We start from the raw sequence: 18470 nt of genomic DNA on the forward strand, positions 1-18470 counted from the left end.
TGACCTTTTAGAATTTAGAGTAAATTCTGCTGCTAGATACATTCTCCAAAGCATCAAGGATCTCTGAGTCTGTGAAGTATTGGCACAGTGATGAAAGTCTTTGCAGAGAGGAAAACCCAAACAGACACATATATCTCTATATGGCCAGGAGTCCTGCCCCTATGGCTGTAGTTGTGGTTAATGCTGTCTGGACAGCAGAGGTCATTAGACATTAGACAGCACACTTGCTTAGTCTTGGGGCTGCAGCTCCTTCTAGACCATGCGATCGATTGCATTTTGTTAAGGGGTTTTCAGTGCCTTTATCTCTTGGCCCTACCACATCGATAATTACAGGGGGGTTGTGTAGTGGTCAGTGGCAGCCACAGGCCTTCACAACCATGTTACGGTACTTCTTGAGAATGACGTTGGAGTTGTCATCGAAGTAGAGCACCGAAATGCCATGGAGCTGTGTAGGGGCACAGCAAGGCTTAGGCACTGTCTCTGGATTGATAAAGTGCACCTGTGGTGAGAGAAACCATAATCACAGATAACAGGAACAGAACTCAAAAGGCCATGGGACAAAGGCTGTAAAAATTGTACCTGTCATCAGGTGAATATGTACGACTCACCAGAGTTTGCACAATAGCATGATTGGTTGCATTCATGTAGGAGTTGAGAGGAAAGGCGCACTCTCCCTCGCAATAGTATGCCGCGTAGCCTTCAGGTGCTATGATCCAGTCCTGATTGTAGGAAGAGCACCAGTTAATGAAACGTTACCATCATCAATTCAATGTCAATTTTAGGAATGAAATGAAATGAAATGAATGTTCCATATTGTACCTGCCATCCCAAATCTCTGAAACTGACATAGAGCTCATGTTTTTTACAGCCTTGTTTGGCGTTGCTGAGGTTATCTGAAAATGAAAGACGTGCAAATGAACTTCTCTAAGTATGCAGGAAGTGGTCACTTTGTTATTATACAATGAACTCTTTATGTGTCGAAGGGTTATGTGGGAGCCAGCATGAGCTGATCTCCCATGAAAGCAGTAAAATCATACATCTGTGGGGGTCACTAATACATTACCGACAACCATTTAATACATTTTTCAGTGTAATGAGTATTATGGCAAGCTTGAGTGGAAGAAGGCATCATGAGGCAGAGAGCTCAGTTTTATGGCAATCCCTGTGCCCCATATACCACAGAGCCCCAGGAATGCTCTTTTATTTACCAAAAGAACAGAACACACAAACATGAACACTGGCAGGAAGTCTTCAATCGCTAAAGGAGTCTTGGCCATGGTGGCCACATTACTAGCTAGCCGTTGATATTGTCCTGATCACACAAACACTGAAAACCACATAACATAGCCACAACAATCAAAACATGAACACCACGTCACTAAAACAATTCCGACTTGAACATTAACAGTCCCATGAGCTCTTTGGCTCCCCCAGCGCAGAACCGTCAATAGTTAGAGTACCTCCGGTCACTACATAGCCCCCATCTGAGGGGTCAGTCATCCTAAACAACCCCCATCACCCAACACATAGTCCCTCAAATGCCTATGGTGTTATTGCTGGTGAACAGGCCACCTTGGGCTCATAGGAAGCGCAACTGGAGGAGAGTCACACTGATCGGTGCATGGGGTGCTGCTGTCACCAACCTCACCAACAACAGGCGGAGCAGTATGGGGAGAATCTGACCTGGTGCAGCACCACCATGTGCCCCCGGTCGGGCATGCACACCTGGTACACCACCTCATACAGCCGGCCCACAACCTCACTGGGCTCCTGCCAGTGGCTGTGAAGCTTGGAGAAATCCTCTTCTTGCAAACAGGACAATACATCCATACCTGGTCCCCTGGCAGGAAGGCCTGCCCAAGGCACCATATGTCATAGGTCCTCTTCTGCCACACTCCAGAGTTGGCCTGAGCCCAGCAGGTGTAGTCGTGGACCACCTGCAGGCGATCCCTCAGTCTTCAGAAGTAGTCCATTTATTTTTCCTCGGCAATCTCAGGCTCAGGCAAGGCTCCGAACACCAAGACCACTGGTGTCCGGTGCTCCCACCCTAACATGAGGGCAGCAGGCATGCACTGTCTGGACTCCTGGACAGCAGTCCAGTAGGACCACAGGACCAGGGGCAGGTAGTGGTCCCAGTCCCGCTGGTGTTGGCTGGTAAGGATGGCAACCTGGGTGGCCAGGGTGCAATTGAACCACTCCAGCAGCCCGTTGCTTTGAGGATGGAGTGGCATCATCCTCGTCTTGTTCACCCCCAGCCGCCAGCAGACCTCATTGAAGATCTGGGACTCAAAGTTCTACCCCTGAATGCTGTGGAGCTCGGCGAGAACTCTAAAATGGGTGAACATCTCCTCCGTCAGTCTCTCTGCTGTCATGGTGGCACTCTGATCTGGCACTGCATATGCCTGTGGCCACTTCATGAAGTAGTCCATAGCCACAAGGATGTAGTGGTTACCGGAGTCAGTGACGGGGAAAGGCCCAAGGATGTTCACCCCTACTCACTCCATTGGGGCCTCCTTCAAGTACTGCTGCAGAGGAGCATGGGCGCACTGGGTTGGTCCCTTCTGGGTGGTGCAGGAGTCGCAGCAATGCACATGTAGCTCCATGTCTCATCGACAGCCAGGCCAGTAGAACCACTCCCAGAGGGGGTACAGGGTCTTGGCATTCCTGTAGTTCCCTGCCCCCACCGAGCCATAGACCATCTGGAGAACCTGGGGAGGGAGCACACAGGGCACCAATAGCTGCAGGAGGTCGTTCCCCCATCCGGGAGCTTGCCACCTCCGGTACGCCAACCCGTCGTGGAGCTCAAAGTTGCCCCATTGAGAATGGTAGGCGTTTACCTCGGGCCCCAGCACTGACACATCTGTCCACTCGGGTCGCTGCACCATCTCCAGCCAGCCCCTCACCAACATCAGTGTCATGCCAGCCAGCCCCTCACCAACATCAGTGTCATGTGTCTGCCTCCTGCTGCTGCCTCAGTTGCTGTGTGGTCAAGAGGAACCACCTCTCCTTGTTGCTGGTGGTCTGGACGGCCACCACCATTGGTGTCATCTGGCCCCGTTCCTCTTGCCGTTGGCAGTAGTAGCACTCCAATGCCACACAGGGGAGCCAGGAGAGCACATCGGCATTGCCATGATGCCGCCCCGTCCAATACTGGATTTCAAAGTCATACACTTGAAGAGCCTCCAGCCATTGGGCCACCTGGCCCTCAGGATGCTTAAAGTTCAAGAGCCATGTAAGGGAGGCATGGTCGGTGCGGGTGAGGAAGTGGCTGCCGCGCAAATAAGGCCAGAAGTGCCATAATGCCAGGACCACTGCCAGCAGCTCATGTTGGGTGATGCAGTAGTTCTTTTCCACCCAACTCGGGGTGCGACTGAAGTAGGCCATGGTATGCTCCCCATCTCCTCCCCGCTGGGGGAGGACAGCCCCAATCTCCACATTGCTGGTATCAGTGTCCACGATGAAGGACTTTTGGGCATCGGGGTAGGCCAAGAATGGGACTTCAGTGAGAGCCGCCTTGAGTCGGTTGACGGTTGCAGCACAGGCATCGTCCCAGTCGAATGGTCGCGCCTTGTCAGTCAAGCGGTGGAGTGGAATGGCTATTGTGGTGAAGTCCCGGATGAAACGGCAGTAGTATGACACCAGGCCCAGGAAGCTTTGCAGCTTCCCAACGTTAGCAGGGGTTGGCCAGTCTCAAATGGCAGCCACCTTGGCTGAGTCTGTGGCTATGCCATGCACACTGACTATGTGGGCCAGGAACTTCGTCTCCCTCATCAGCAGGTGACACTTTACAGGGTTCAGCCACAGCCTGGCTCAATGGATGGCGGTGAGGACGTCATGCAGGTTGGACAGGGCTCCGTCAAAGTTGTTGCTGTGTACCAGCAGGTTATCGAGGTACACGATGCAACGGCTCCAGGGTATATCGACCGGCACCCCCTCCATCTGCCGCTCGAGTAACCAGTGCATTGCAGAGGGCGTACGGCATGAAGCGGAACCTCCACAGACCCTGCCCAATGGTGAAGGCAGTTTTTGGTCTCGCGTTGGGGGCCAGGTCCACCTGCCAATAGCTGCTGCTCAGATTGAGGGAGCTGATCCAGCTAGACCCCACAATGTGGTTGACGGCATCGTCAATTCGAGGGAGTGAGTAGGAGTCCTTTTTTGTGATGGCTTTAAGGCATTGAAAGTCCACACAGAACCACCAGCCGCCGTCCTTCTTTCTCACCAAGACAGCCAGAGCTGCCCATGGACCTGTCCGAGGGCTCAATCACCCTGGCAGCACCATCTTGCAGATTTTGTCCTCTGCCACCTGTCGCTTAGTGAGGGCCAGCTGATGGGGGTGCAGACAGATGGGCTGGGCAGGGCCAGTTTCAATGGCATGCTGGATCAGCCCAGTCTGCCTGCAGTCTTTGTCTCTAGCAGCGAAGACGTCCATGTAGTCATCGAGGATGTGTTTTAACTGGTGTTGTTACTGTGGGTCAAGACCATCGCTGCCACAAGTAGCATATGGCCTTGGTCATCTCAGCGGAGGGCAGGACGGCGGGCTCAGCAGTGAGGGCTGAGGCAGGTTGGGATGGTCCAGGGCTAGTGGTGGTGGGTGTGTTGGCAGGCAGCTTGGATGGTGGTCTGGGCGACTGGGGCAGAGAGGCACAGGGGCTCTGCGCCTGCAGTGTGGCGGCTGCTTGGTGACTGGCTCATTGATCTTTGGGCCCATTCTTTCCCTGACTGGACTGGAGCGCCACGGTCTTAGTGCTGAGGGTGATAGTTGCCCCCTACACGTCAACACAGGCTCCCCAGCAGATCAGCAGTTCCAGGCCGATGATGCATGGGTCCCAGATGTTGGCGAGCCAGAACTTGTTTGTCAGCTCCTGGTCTCTAGCCTGGGTTCACTCGCAGTGACATCTTCCCTCTCATGCCAGCCTTTTCTCCTGTCACTGTCATCAGCTGGGTGTTGGTTGGTGATCATGCCCTGAGAGTGGGCTGGCGGTGCCCGGGAGGATGCCAGGTCTCACCAAGGAAATGGTGTCTACCAGGCCCAGCAGGGTCGACCATCAATTTGGCAGTTCAGATACAGTCCTTCGGTGTGACCTAGGTGGACAACGAACATGCATTGGCCTTGGTCTGGACACTGGAGTGGCAGTCCCCTCACTAGGCAACTCTGCTGTCTTTTCCCTAGTGACTCTAGCTTTCGGTGCTGGTGCTGGGCTATGTGACCAGGCTTGTCACACCAGTAACAGCAGTCAGTCGGCCAGAGTGGATGTCACCTGGGTGTTGGAGACCATTGCCGATACTGCTGTGGTGGAGGCCGAACTTGGTAGACTTCTTCTGCCTCTTCCTCCTCATTATAGTCAGCCAACCTGCCGTGCGGTCACAGAGCGGGGACCTTCTGCTGGGTAGGCTGCATGAAGAGTACCACCTTGACCCGTTCCGCTTCACAGAGAGCCTCACTGATGGAGTGGGGCATGGTGAGGCGAACATGCTGGTGCAACCGCTCCGGCATGAGCCCCTGCAGGGAAGCGTGGAGGGCCAGCTCCTCTTGGGCCGCTGTGCTGAACTGTGGGTAACCATGTTGGGTGTGCAGTTACACATCTGCGGCAAAGGTATCCAGACTCTCTCCTTCTTGGCGGTGGCGGTGGCTTGCTGCTCCCTGCTTTGGTCAGTGAAGGGTCGCTGCCCGAATTGCCTCTCCAGTGCCACCATGGTCAGGGGCTGAAGGTCCCGCTGCTCTGCTGGGGCCAGGTCGAGGAGCACCTGCAATGCATTTCCCTCCAATGCGAGGGCCAGGTGAATGGTAGCTTCTTCATTGCTCCATCACTGTGCCATGCTGCTAGTTGGACTTGCAAGAAGTACAGCTCTAGACATGCTGTTGTACTTGGGCTGCTTGGCTGGTGTTCTATGCATAACTGTGGGGTGTGGCACGTTGGGTGTGGGGACCAGTGGTGGTGGTTCATTGGCAGCAGCCCTCCTGGTTGCTAGGGCGCGGTTGGTGGCGGCGGGCATCAGGCATTCCCCTGTATTTGTACTTCTGGCCTCTAGGGGGCGGTCGGGCCGCTGTGCACTGGAGCCATCAGGGCGGGGCTCCGTCTTTTGTCATGCCAAGTTTTTGAAGTGCCAAAGGGTCAGCTCAATATCTCGACACCAATGTACGTGGAAGAAGGCATCATGAGGCAGAGATGTCAGTTTTATGGCAATCCCCGTGCCCCATACACCGCAGAGACCCGGGAATGCGCTTTTATATACCAACAAAACACACAAACATGAACGCTGGCTGGAAGTCATCAATCGCAACAGGGGTCTTGTCAGTGGTGGCCACATTGCTAGCTAGCTCTTAACGTTGCCCTGATCACACAAACACCAAGAACTACATAATGTAAACTACTAATAAGACACGTTAGTCCCTAGCTAACGGGTCTGACCCTTTAGTCGAAAGGTTAGTGATGTCGCCTTGTGGTGCAATACACCTCGTATCGAATCCCGCACCGGGCAATAAAATAACCGGTTACAATAACATAACCACAACAGTCAAAACATGAACACATCACTAAAGCAACGTTTCCAACTTGAACATTAACAGTCCCATGAGCCCCTGCGCAGAACTGTCGATCGTTAGAGCGACGCCTCCTCCGGTTGCTACAGTATTAGCTATGTCAGTGAGATAAATAAGCTAAAAGAAACATGTTTTCCAAAAGAAATAAGAGCACCTAGCCTGGGAACCAGATGACTTTGTAATTACTAATTATGCCAGAGCAAATGTAAAACACAAACTCTCACATTCGTGTTGTTCCCAGGCTAAAGCGCACTATATTCTGTCGTGCATGGCAGTATGGCTGCACTTCACCCCCAAGCCACCATAGTGCGCAGTAGACTATCGCGCAAACTGTGCCTGTTGAGAGTGTGCGAGCCGCAAATGGTCAAACACATTTGGAAGAGAAGAAGCGACTACATGGCAGGTAAGATAGGGAACCGAACCGGCGTGTTCAGAGACAATTCAGCAGCGCAAACAATGCAAACATAAATGCACAGACATTCTTATTTCTCCAAATCAACATGATCCCTCTTCTGTTGATGAACTCCATCACTTTCTTTCACTCTGCGCCTCCCTCATTTCTTACTCACCCCCCCACCCCCTCACGGAAAGCGCACCGATTAGGCTATTATTTATTTATTTCCGCCCCTAACGTTAGTTATTTTAGAGATCTCCACAACATTCTGGTTATAACTCGAACCCTTATTGGACGGATTAGAATTTGAAGAAATAAGCCCACCTGTTGCAGTCTCCGCTGCCTTAAGTGCGTCTTGGGCAGACTTCTGTGGTTTGGAACGGTTCGAGTGCCGCGCCTTGTGGCCGTAGGCAGAGCGAACATTGCGGAAGCGCACTTCGGTAGCCTTGAAAAAGGCAACCATGAAGGGCTGCTTGTCCTGGGGACCATTACTCCCCACCATTCCCACTAACCTGGGATTCACCCTCTCACCTGCAGGGGGAGACAAGAGTATTAACGTCTCACACGCGCACAATAGTATTTAGCGTGTGTGTGTGTGTGTGTGTGTGTGTGTGTGTGTGTGTGTGTGTGTGTGTGTGTGCGCGCGTGTGTGTGCGCGTGTGCGTGTGTGCGCGCGCGCGCGCGTGTGTAAAGCATCTTTGAGACCTTATCACACAAACACAATCCTGCCCTTGATTTCCTCGGATTTTGAGCCATGGAAAGTTGCGGTGTGCACGGTAAAGCCCAGGATTTCACTTTGGTGTGAAATATACAAACCACTCTGCTTAGATGATAGCACTGGACAAAGACTGTAATCGTTGCATTGTAGTTGCTGGATAGAAACTGCTCTGGAATATGTGAACCAATATGTTAAAGCTGGTTTGACTCTTAATAGTCTTATTTCCTTTGGTACTCTCTACTTATCTAATAGGTTGCCAACCCATTTTCACAAAGGTGATCATTTCATTTTCACTTGATTTAGTCAGATCTAATCTAATTTTATTTATTTATTTATTACATGGTGATGCTGGTAGCGTGGCTCAGGTCCTGGGCTGTTCCGGTGGCATCTGGACACTGCTTGGCATCCTCCTCATCATATTCTTCACATTTTTTATAATTCAGTTATAATCCTGTTATCCTCTTTCAATGTTGTATTCTGTATTGTGTGTAAACACAACATCCATTACATGTTGTCCGTCTTGGGTGAGAGATCCCTCCTCTGTTGCTCTCCCTGAGGTTTCTTCCTATTTTTTCTCCCTGTTAAAGGGTTTTTTTTTGTTTTTGTTTTTTAGGAGTTGTTCCTTATCCAATGCGAGGGTCAGGACAGGATGTTGTGTTGCTGTAAAGCCCCTTGAGGCAAATTTGTAATTTGTGATATTGGGCTATACAAATAAAATTGACTTGAGTTGACCTGACTTAATCCAAAGCGACCTGATCGGATGTGATCGGATTTCACCTCCCACCTCCCAACTCTTGCCCATAGGGATTTTCCCTTCTTTTTTTTTTTAAATTTTATTTTTGGCATTTAAAGCCTTTATTATTGATAGAATAATGCAGAGGTCAGGAAGGAGGGAAAATGGAGCAGGGGTGCAGCAAATGCCTTAAGCCGGACTTGAACTCGGGATGCTGTGATCAGGCCTGAGCCCGTGTGATATGCATGCTACTGGTTGAGCCACCAGGACACCTCAGTGAGTCTATCTTTGACTGGGACTCACCATCACTGTCCTCCAGGAGAAGATGCAGGCCTAGGTTCTGGTCAGGGTTGACCAGCCAATGGTTGCTTGTGACAGTCAGGTCAAAGACCAGCCAGCCCTCCTCAGCAGCCCACACCACTCGCTGGTCCAGCAAGAAAAAGTCAGCTTCTCTGACCAGGGAAGAAATAATTAAGTGGACAGAAGTGTTTACACAATACAACTCCATAACACCAGTGTGAGGAGCTTATATGCTGTCTTGCACTGAATGAGTGTATACAGGCAAATCAAAATGACAAATTTATTCTTTTACATCTGATGTCCTCGATTGCAACTGCACAACAAAATATGAACAGTTGCTGTTAGCTTGAATTTTGACAACCAGTTGTGCTTTTGGTGTTAAGGATTGAGCAACCACTGCATTACAATATGTTTGTGACCGCATCTAAAAACAATAGGGGCTTAAATAGCTATAATAAGTCCCAAAGAAAATATAATCTTAAAATGAAATTAAAAAAAGAAGATTATCTGTACTCCATAACAAACAGCCAATGTCAAAACACTTTCATCAAATCCCACATCAAAATTCCTAGACTGATCGAATTCAAGATATCCTGATCTATTGCACCTTAAGGGCATGTTTCGGAGACAGCAGCCTTGTTTATAGATTGAGTTTCAAACCCCCAGGCAGGCCAGAGAGACCACCGGCTGCCTGCTTGTCTGAATGTGTGTGTGTGTGTGTGTGTGTGTGTGGAGGGGGGGGTCACATGTGTGTCTGTGCATGACAATGGTGTTGCCTTTAATGCCCTCGTCACAGCCCCACTGTCACCGACACATCCTTGTCTGCCTAGACGCGACCCCCTTCTGCTCTCTGTTTGCATCCCTGGCAGGCTGGGGCAGGCAGCTACCAAAGAGATGGGGGGGGGGGGGACCACAGAGCTTCCCTGATAGGTGGGAGGACGGGAGTGCAGGTGAGCACTGAGCGTTTCTTCTTCAGAAGGGGGGGGCATAATATCGATTTATTCTTCTCCACAACATCTGGCTTGCTGTTAAACTAATGTCCAGTTTAAACCAAGAGGGTATAAAAGAAACAGACAGAACCAGGCAGGACAGACAAAAGGAGAGGAAATCATCTACGAAGGAGCGAGTGAAATTATGTCATGAAAGATGAGGGTGTTATTTGGGGCCAGAACTACGTGAGATAAATGCGGACCTCTGGGGGGGGGCTCCCTACTGCATTATATTGAGCGTGTGTGAGTGAACCGGGCCTGGAGAGCACCGCTGTGTTTCTGTAATTGACACTAACGTCTATATAAACAGCTTTAGCGTCGGCACTAGCATCAGCAGAAATAACCTGTGGGGAATGTAGGCAGACACAGCTGAAGCAGACAGATCTATGCGCGCATGGCCGCCTAACTACCAGTTTACATAGACACACAGAGTGCACATGGGGTTTCTATTTAAACTCTGTGGCTAAGCCAGATCGGTTGCACTGTGTCACTAGCATAAGAGGATAATCATAGAGGGCACAAAAACAGTCATTTTAATGCATGCACCAAGTAGGGTTATCAGACAGACATGCGTCTAAAACACACTCACCGTTAAGCTTGGCTGAACAAACGTACTTCATAAGGGAAAAGTGAGCGAAGGAAACTAAGCATATAAGATGAGAACCATACAAAACAAAACAAAAAAAGCAGAGAACGAGGGAGAGAGAGAGAGCAAAGTATGAAGGATGTGGTGTGATCAGAGCTAGAAGATGGCAGTGGTCAATAAATGTGGTCAGATGGCTTAGGCTTCACCTGTTTGAGGGCTCCTGCAGGACCTGGTAGACACTGACTCTAAATGTCTCGTTCTCAAAGCGTTCCCGGACGTACTCCTTATAAATTCGAAACTCTGCCGCCGTGACTGCCTCTCCCTCTGGAATACGGGATAGGTCGAAGCGAAACTCCCTCCAGCGAAGGAGATCCTGATCCTGCTCGACTATATGGGAGAAAGGGAGAGAAATGGAGTAGGCAGAATAATATATAAATTTGATAGGAGGTGCAGGTCAGTTTCTGCTGAGAGAGAGACAGACAGACAGGCAGACAGACAGACAGACAGATAGAGGGAGAGAGAGGGAGAAAGAGGGAGAGGGAGAAGAGGTAGAGACAGAAAGAGAGAGAGAGAGAGGGAGAGAAAGAGAAAGAGGTGAGAAGTTAAAAAGCAACATTTCATCGAGGCCCTAATTTTTTGACCCCTTAACAATTCATACTATAACAATTTTACCATGATGGCAACTCTACAATGAGTGTGGTTGATCAATTCCTACCTCACATACAGACACCAAAAGGCACACACACACACACACCAACACACACACACACACACACACTCACACACACCACAAAATTAACAAAAAAAAATCCAATCCTCAGAGGAAAAGGTCTCGTTGAATCAACCAGTTCTCTGATCTGATAGTGCTTCCCACACCTCAGGGGCGCTGCATCAAAAAATAGGAAATTCCAGCCACCCCAAGAAGAGTGATTGATCTAAGCATCATTTTAAGACGAGACTGTTGTACTTGCCAATGCAAGGAGAAGAGGGGAGGGACCACGCTCTGGGCTCAGTTTGGCTCCCTGTTTGAATTGCCCACATGTGCTGACCACAAGAAAAGGCCTGTTAAGGCACTACCCGGAAAACCACAGCAACCAATGCCAAGCAAGCGCGCGCACACATACACACGCTAACACAGACAGAGTCTCATTAGACTTGTACCGTCGTCGCCCAACCCCAAAAACCCCTGCGATCATATTGCTATGCATTGCCGTCCAGTGGTTTCATTCTCTAACTACTCAATTAAGAGCTTATAGCAAAGTAGCAGTGGGTTATAGCCGAGCTCTCTGGGTTTCTACCCAACTCTGAGCCAGCTCAAGCACTACAGCTCTTTTAGAATTGCCAGATGAATGGCGGTCAGAAAGAGCCGAAGGTTTCCTGAACCTATTTCAGCGTCATGTTTTTACAGCATTACCCAGTAAAATTGTCCTTGGAAAAAGCTGAAGGTGCGCAGAGTAGAGCGGCGATTAACCACCTGAAATGCATCCTGCCAACTGACATACATCATGACATCACCATGACATCATCTGACACTCTTGCCCATGACCCACTATTGTTTTTGTGGCTCGCTGAGCAGACGTATACACACTAGCAGTGATTTATTAATGGGCGAAGACACAGACATGCGCTCCTAGAATCACACAAACACATGCAAGCGCGCACACAACCTTAAAGGGACAATTCACCCCAAAATTAAAAATACATGTTTTTCCTCTTACTCGTAGTGCTATTTATCCATCTAGACTGTTTTGGTGTGAGTTGCCAAGTTTTGGAGATATCGACTGTAGAGATGTCTGTCTTCTCTCGAATACAATGGAGTTGGATGGCACTCGGCTTGTGTTGTTCAAAGCACTAAAAAATACATTTGAAAAAGTCAACAGCAACGTCTCTTTGCAGAAATCATGACCTGGTTACTCAAGATAATCCACACAGACATTGTTGAGAGCAGTTTCATGTAGGTGTAGTTTGTTCTAAGAAAATAGTTCCTACATGAAACTGCTCTCAACAAGGTCTGTGGATTATCTTGAGTAACCAGGTCATGATTTCTGGAAAGAACCATTGATGTTGCGTTTTTCAAATGTGTTCTTTGGCACTTCCAGCAACACAAGCCGAGTGCCATCCAGTCCCATTGTATTTGAGAGAAGGCAGACATCTACAGCCGATATCTCCAAAACTCGGCAACTCACACCAAAACAGTCTAGATGGATAAATTGCACTACGGGTAAGAGGGAAAACATGTATTTTTGATTTTGATGTGATCTATCCCTTTAAAACTCAAAATAGCAACTCTCACGCAGAGACACAAAAGACAGTCAAGTCTTCTGAAAATACTTCTGCAGACACACAAACACACAACCCGCTCATCATTAAACAGAGTGCATTCTGAACCCTGCGAGTCATTTGTTTGACTGCAATTAAATGCTGGAAAGGGAACAAGGGGTGTTTTTTATGAAAGCAATAATTGCTTGTAAGGACTTGGTGTGTTTATGTTCGGGACCATTAGCTCCAGAGATCTGACCTCAGATATGCAAACTTCCTTCTGGAAGGCATTTCAACACTTCAGAGTACTCCGTAAAGGGCTGGGCCACACAGCCATGGCACTATCATTAACCTATTGAAATGTTATAAGAGTGGTTGCTATGAGTCAGTGTGGGTGGTTTTTACAAGTATCTCAGTTACCGTCAAAAACAAAGCAAAGCTCACTAAAATTAATGAGAGCATGGCTGTCACTGCACAGAATATATTGGCTCTTCTGTGATAAACAATAAGACTTGCATCGTATGTTATTCGAGTAAGACTACACATCAGCCGGGTGAGTCTGTTCCTTTCCTGATGCGTTAGCGTTTGAATGCTGTATGTTTATTGGTGAGACATTCGGTTTATAATGAGCATGCTCCAAGCTTGCCGGTTTACAGCAGAAACTCTTTATTCTAGGATTATTAGACCCACTAAAACTGCAAATTTGCTGCACGAATATTGCACCATGCCAACAGCCATATCAACATGCACCCTGGCTCTGCCGAATGATGGAAGCTAAGCAGGTGTGGGCTTGGGTAGTACTTGCATGGAAGACCCCCCCCCCCGGGAAAACTGAGTTGCTGCTGGAAGGGGTGTGGGTGGGCCCATAGGGAGCAGCCTTCCCTCTGGTCCTAATAAAAACAACAACAACAACAACAAAAATCGCAATACCCCAGTGCAGTGGTGGGGACACTGTGCTGTAGGAGATGCTGTCCTTCAGATGAGACATTAAACTGAGGTCCTGACACTTATCGCAAAGAGTAGGGGGTTCCCCAGTGCCCTGACAAAATTCCCCAGCCTGGCTCTCTCCATCTGGCCACCTAATCATCCCCCTGTGTGATTAGCTTCATGATTCCTCTCTCTCAAGCTGATGTGACATGAGAGTTCTGGTGCAAAATGGCTGCCGACCATCACCCAGGTGGGCGCTACACATTGGTGGAGGTGAGTCCCCCCCCCCTTCAATGTGATGCGCTTTGGGTATCTAGATAAAGTGCTATATGAATGTAATCCATTATTGCCATATGTATCTATCTAAATCTGGTACACAATGTGGTCCTCAGAAAGTTCACCGTAAGTTGTCTACTTGAACATCAGCAGCCGATTTCCCCAATTTCGAATTGAGAATCATTGAGCCATTTTTGTAATTTACGATGGTTTTGAGCATCTTCTCCAAAGTTTCAAAAATGTACCTAAAACAGATGCTTGGCTGTCATTTACGTTCGCTTCATACTTAAACACTTCTATCCAAACTGATGGTCATGGGCCATACTGACATTGTAGATCCAGACTTCAGACGAGGGGGACATCTATTCACAAAGGGGTGTCAAATAATTGGAGGGATGACAAGATTTTCCGGGGAAGAAAGAAATCCTTTGCACAATCTCTTTATGGGACCTACAGATCAGCTCAGCAGGATGAACAGCCTGGTTTAATCTCACTTGATCTCGAAAGGACAGTACTTCTCCTGTTCCTGAGACCCGATATTGTTTCTCTCAACACAAATGTCAATGGAGCCTAACATGCACAATGAACAAAGCCATCTTTGCATACACAGCATTATATAGGAGAAACATTTAGAGACTCCCTTTTTCAGTAAAAAAACAAAAAACAGATGTCTGACACAGAGACGTATTCCCCTGTTTCTCAGGTTGTGTCCTCTTTGCTGCAGGACAGGCCATACCGAACACATAGTGCGCTGTATTTGGACTTAATCCTCCAAGAATCAAACACCTTTTATAACCACAGCTAATGCAACCCCTCTGGAGCAAGGCGGTGGCTAAGTACCTTGCCCAAGGACACAACGGCAGATATGAGCGCATAGAGGATCAACACCTGGCCTTCAGTTAGGAGACTTCCCAAATAATTGCGCCATTCTTCCTCCCCAAAGGCTACAACACCTGCATACAGGAGGAGAGCACATAGATGTGCAGCCTGCCTCCTTGCTGTGGAATCAAACTCGGCTCTCCTGCATGACATGCACAAAATTTTGGGGATTTAAACAAGTTGCCAGCCGACGTGAATGTCTGCATATCTGAACATTTGTCATGACCAAGAAACTAGAAATACCTCTATGCAACCACTCATAACGTGTAATTGATTAACAGAGAAAGGCTGAGTCAATCAGTTACAGAATACTGATATAATCAAAATTACCATGCTATTAGAAAAGAGTATGCTTTAAGTCAACCAGTCCTTTTCATACTCGCCACCATGCAAGGACTGAGCATGCCTGAGCCATGCAAATAAAATGATTTTATTATTTCCAGATTAGTGCAGGCAGAGCCAACATACATCTAAGTGCACCAAGAAAAAAAGGGGGGACAGCTCTGGAGCAGCTCGCACTGGAAGCTGTGGTTTGTGAAAGGGAAATACCATAATCCACTTTGGTCTTGAAGTCATCACTCTGGGAACCACCAAGACAGAGTGGTTCATTCTAATGTGCTGGGTGCCATGGCAGGGAGTGTGCCCCCCCCCAAAAAACATCTAAAAAAAAAAAACCTCTGTCTTGGAGTCCAGTGTACATTTTTGCATGTGGATATCAAATGTTACGTACCCTCTAAAATGATGCGTCATTTTACGATGCGGATTAACAAACTACTTGCTACGATTATAAGTCTGTGGTCTGCTATAAAAAGAAATTCAAAATGAAAATACACAGTCCTCCTAAGCCTGGAGGATTCAAGACAATTTAATACAAAACACAACCACACTGGGAAGGTCAAAGGCCCATTTAGACACATAGCCGGCATGAGAGGACTTCATCTATTCACGTTGACCTGTAACCCTTGTCCAGCTTCTGAGGCATGAGGAGAAGGAAGGTAAAGAAGAAGAGGGTTAGTTTTGGATGAAAACCCATATCCGGGTAGGAGCCACAGGCACCATGCCGTCTGCTATTTCACCACTTGTTATCAGAGCTGCTGTAGAATTTTCCAAGGGAAACAAAAGCAGGATTTGCCTTTTATAAATGCAATAATGTCTGAGTAAGCCTCCTAGCTCCCACCTGCAGCCACCTAGAATCCAGCTCTTCAAGCAAACACGTGCATGCACGCACACATGCACAGACACACACACACACACACACACACATATGTATACATACAAACAGAGTATTCTCAAATTTACATACCCATAAGCCATGTGTGTATGTGCATGCATGCTCTGTCTGTGCACACACACACACACACACACACACACACACACACACACACACACACACACACACACACACACACACACAGAACATATATGCACGTGCACACATAGCAATGATATCTTGTTTGGAAGCAGTTTCTGTGCCTCGGTCCCGGTCAACTGCTCTTTCGCTCCCTAAGAGTTCAGACACACTTGTCCAAATCCTTGTCATGCAAAGCAAAGCCATACTAAAGCCTCTCTGCCAGAGCTTTGAAGGGAATCTGGGGAAATCGTATACAGGCATGTTGTCAAAACATTTGCAACTCAGAATGCAGTCGAGTTCAATTTCAAGTGAAGAGAAAGTGACCTGAAAGGCCAAGTGTCTTGCAGCTTCAACAGCACAAAGACACAAGCACTTAGCTAATGCACCGTGTTGGTGGAAGTACTGCTGGTAAGACCCTGCAAGGTCTGAAAACCTTAATCCGGAAGTCAACACAGGTAGACAATACAGAAGAGAATGTCTGAAATATATTGCCATGAGACCATGCGCAGGTGTGTGTGTGTGTGCGTGTGCGTGTGTGTGTGCATGTGTTTGTTATAGTGGGTGTTGAGGTGCTTAAGCAGACCAAATATCACCACTTCCAAAATATAGAAAACATAATGAAATAGAATGCAAAAAATAATAATAATAATATATACATTACCAACCAAAATGATTGAGATTTGGGCAGCCGAGTATCTGTTGCGAACTGAGATGAAATTGGCTGTGTTTCCAGCCGTCAAATAAAATAAACCAAGGACGTGATGCGTGATTTGAATTTTGATTTACCCCAAAATATGATCAAATATGATAAAACTTGATTGCATTTTGTCCAGGTAGGTGTTAAAAAACACACACACAGTGGACAAGTTGGTTCACAAAGTTTTGGCAGGGTTGTCCTTTAAAGCCCATCATAGTTTCATGACAGTGTGGAGTCAAGATGACATGTGGGTTGCACTTTTTTTTGTGTCTTTCAAAAAAAAAACCAAAAAAAAACGGTGTTCGTAAACTGGAAAGCGCAGCATCAACGTACCGAGGTTGACGAAGCTCATCACCATGTCCGCGTCGTCCAGAAGGCGGCTGTCCTGCGGCGTCCGCAGCACCGGGGGCGCAGCAGCCCGCGTGGGCAAGACCGGCTGGTAGTAGGAATAGCCCGGGGGCTCCGGGTCCGCGGAGACGGCGTTGTACAAATCCAGCATGAAGACCGGGGCGGCGTTGTGCTTGGTGCCGAGGTGCGGCCGCGGGCGCTGGTGCAGCCCCAGGATGGAGAGGATCTCCCGCTGCAGCTCGCGGCGCTCCTGACTCCGCAGGCGCCGCTGGATGAAGCTGGGCTGCGCCCCGGTGTCCACCGCGCTCAAGTTGGAGGAAAACACTTGCGCCAACACGCAGTAACTCCACGCCGATACGCCGAGCGCCAGCGCCGAGAGGCTTGGCACCATCTTTACAGCTGTTGCGCCGGGCTTGTAAAACGGCACGGACTCAAACGAGGGGAATGGAGACACTCACACACGTGGGCGAACCACTCCGCTCTAAGATACTGGGTGCATCATCCGCTCCGGGGCACTTTTCTTTTTTTTCTCCTCCGAGTATTGAGACCGTGCTGTGAGATGATGAGAACTCGCAAGAGGACTGGTGAGGTGTTGTGTCGGGGGAGGGGCAAGAAGGTAGGCTATTAAGAATGTGATAGCCCACGGCTGTAAAGCTTGTGTGTGTGTGTGTGTGTGTGTGTGTGTGTGTGTGTGTGTGTGTGTGTGTGTGTGTGTGTGTGTGTGTGTGTGTGTGTGTGTGTACCTGGTTTTTCGATCCTAATGTCCCCATTAAGATAGAAAACCCTGAAACCATTTACTTTATGGGGATATTCTATGGGTCCCCATGAGGGAAAGGGTCTGTTAAGGTTAGAATTAGGATTAAGTTAGGGTTAAAGGTTAAGGCTAGTCATGTAGTTATGATGGTTAAGGTAAGGGTTAAAGGCTATGGAATGAATGCAGTCAATGAGGGGTCCCCACAAGTATAGGGTGACATGATGAGGTGTGTGTGTGCGTGCGTGCGAGAGAGAGAGAGGGAGAGAGAGAGAGAGAGAGAGAGTGAGTGAGCGAGTGACAGTGAGTGAGAGTAGAGGATCCTTGTGGTGTATGAGAATGAGCCTGATGATGGAAACTGTATCATCCCCCCGCCGTGTCCAAGCCTCTGTCCCCATCGTGCATGCTTTTCACCTTGGTCAGCCAAGGATCAAGGTATAGTGAAGTATATGAGCCAAGGATCATATACTTCACTACTAACCCTGTATTTTGCTGAATAAGAGTGAGATATAAACTTAGTATAATTGATTTTTAATTCACCAACTGAAAATTTTAGTCCAGGCAGACAGTGCAAGTGTTTTTCTAGCATATATAGACAATGTCTTTATGCATGCTCAATAATCCAGGAGGGGCGATCACAGAAAGTTGAATCAGTTCATCTGGATAAACAGCTCAATAAACGTTGAATCCAGATGAACTGATTCAACTTCCTGTGATACGT

The 18470-nt window shown here is 48.3% G+C and overlaps 1 protein-coding gene across 1 annotated transcript; it reads right to left on the reverse strand.

Annotated features, from left to right (window-relative positions):
- Positions 1-349: 349 nt before the first annotated feature.
- LOC130107068 (bone morphogenetic protein 7-like) lies at positions 350-17389 on the reverse strand. Its single transcript, XM_056273469.1, has 7 exons — positions 17084-17389; positions 10468-10634; positions 8690-8838; positions 7260-7466; positions 820-893; positions 609-719; positions 350-499 (listed from the first exon to the last, which is right to left on the reverse strand). The coding sequence occupies exons 1-7, from the start codon at positions 17387-17389 to the stop codon at positions 350-352; spliced, it is 1164 nt and encodes a 387-aa protein (XP_056129444.1).
- Between the last annotated feature and the right edge of the window lie 1081 nt (positions 17390-18470).

The sequence above is a fragment of the Lampris incognitus genome, chromosome 2, assembly GCF_029633865.1.
Source record: "Lampris incognitus isolate fLamInc1 chromosome 2, fLamInc1.hap2, whole genome shotgun sequence".
In the NCBI taxonomy this organism is placed as follows: domain Eukaryota; kingdom Metazoa; phylum Chordata; class Actinopteri; order Lampriformes; family Lampridae; genus Lampris; species Lampris incognitus.

Coding starts and splice junctions, on each gene's coding strand:
- LOC130107068 (XM_056273469.1), bottom strand. CDS start 17,389: ATGGTGCCAAGCCTCTCGGCGCTGGCGCTCGGCGTATCGGCGTGGAGT. Junction 10,635..17,083: donor GCTATTCCTACTACCAGCCG/GTCTTGCCCACG, acceptor GAGCAGGATCAG/GATCTCCTTCGCTGGAGGGA. Junction 894..7,259: donor GGCAGCGGAGACTGCAACAG/GTGGGCTTATTT, acceptor TTTCATTTTCAG/ATAACCTCAGCAACGCCAAA.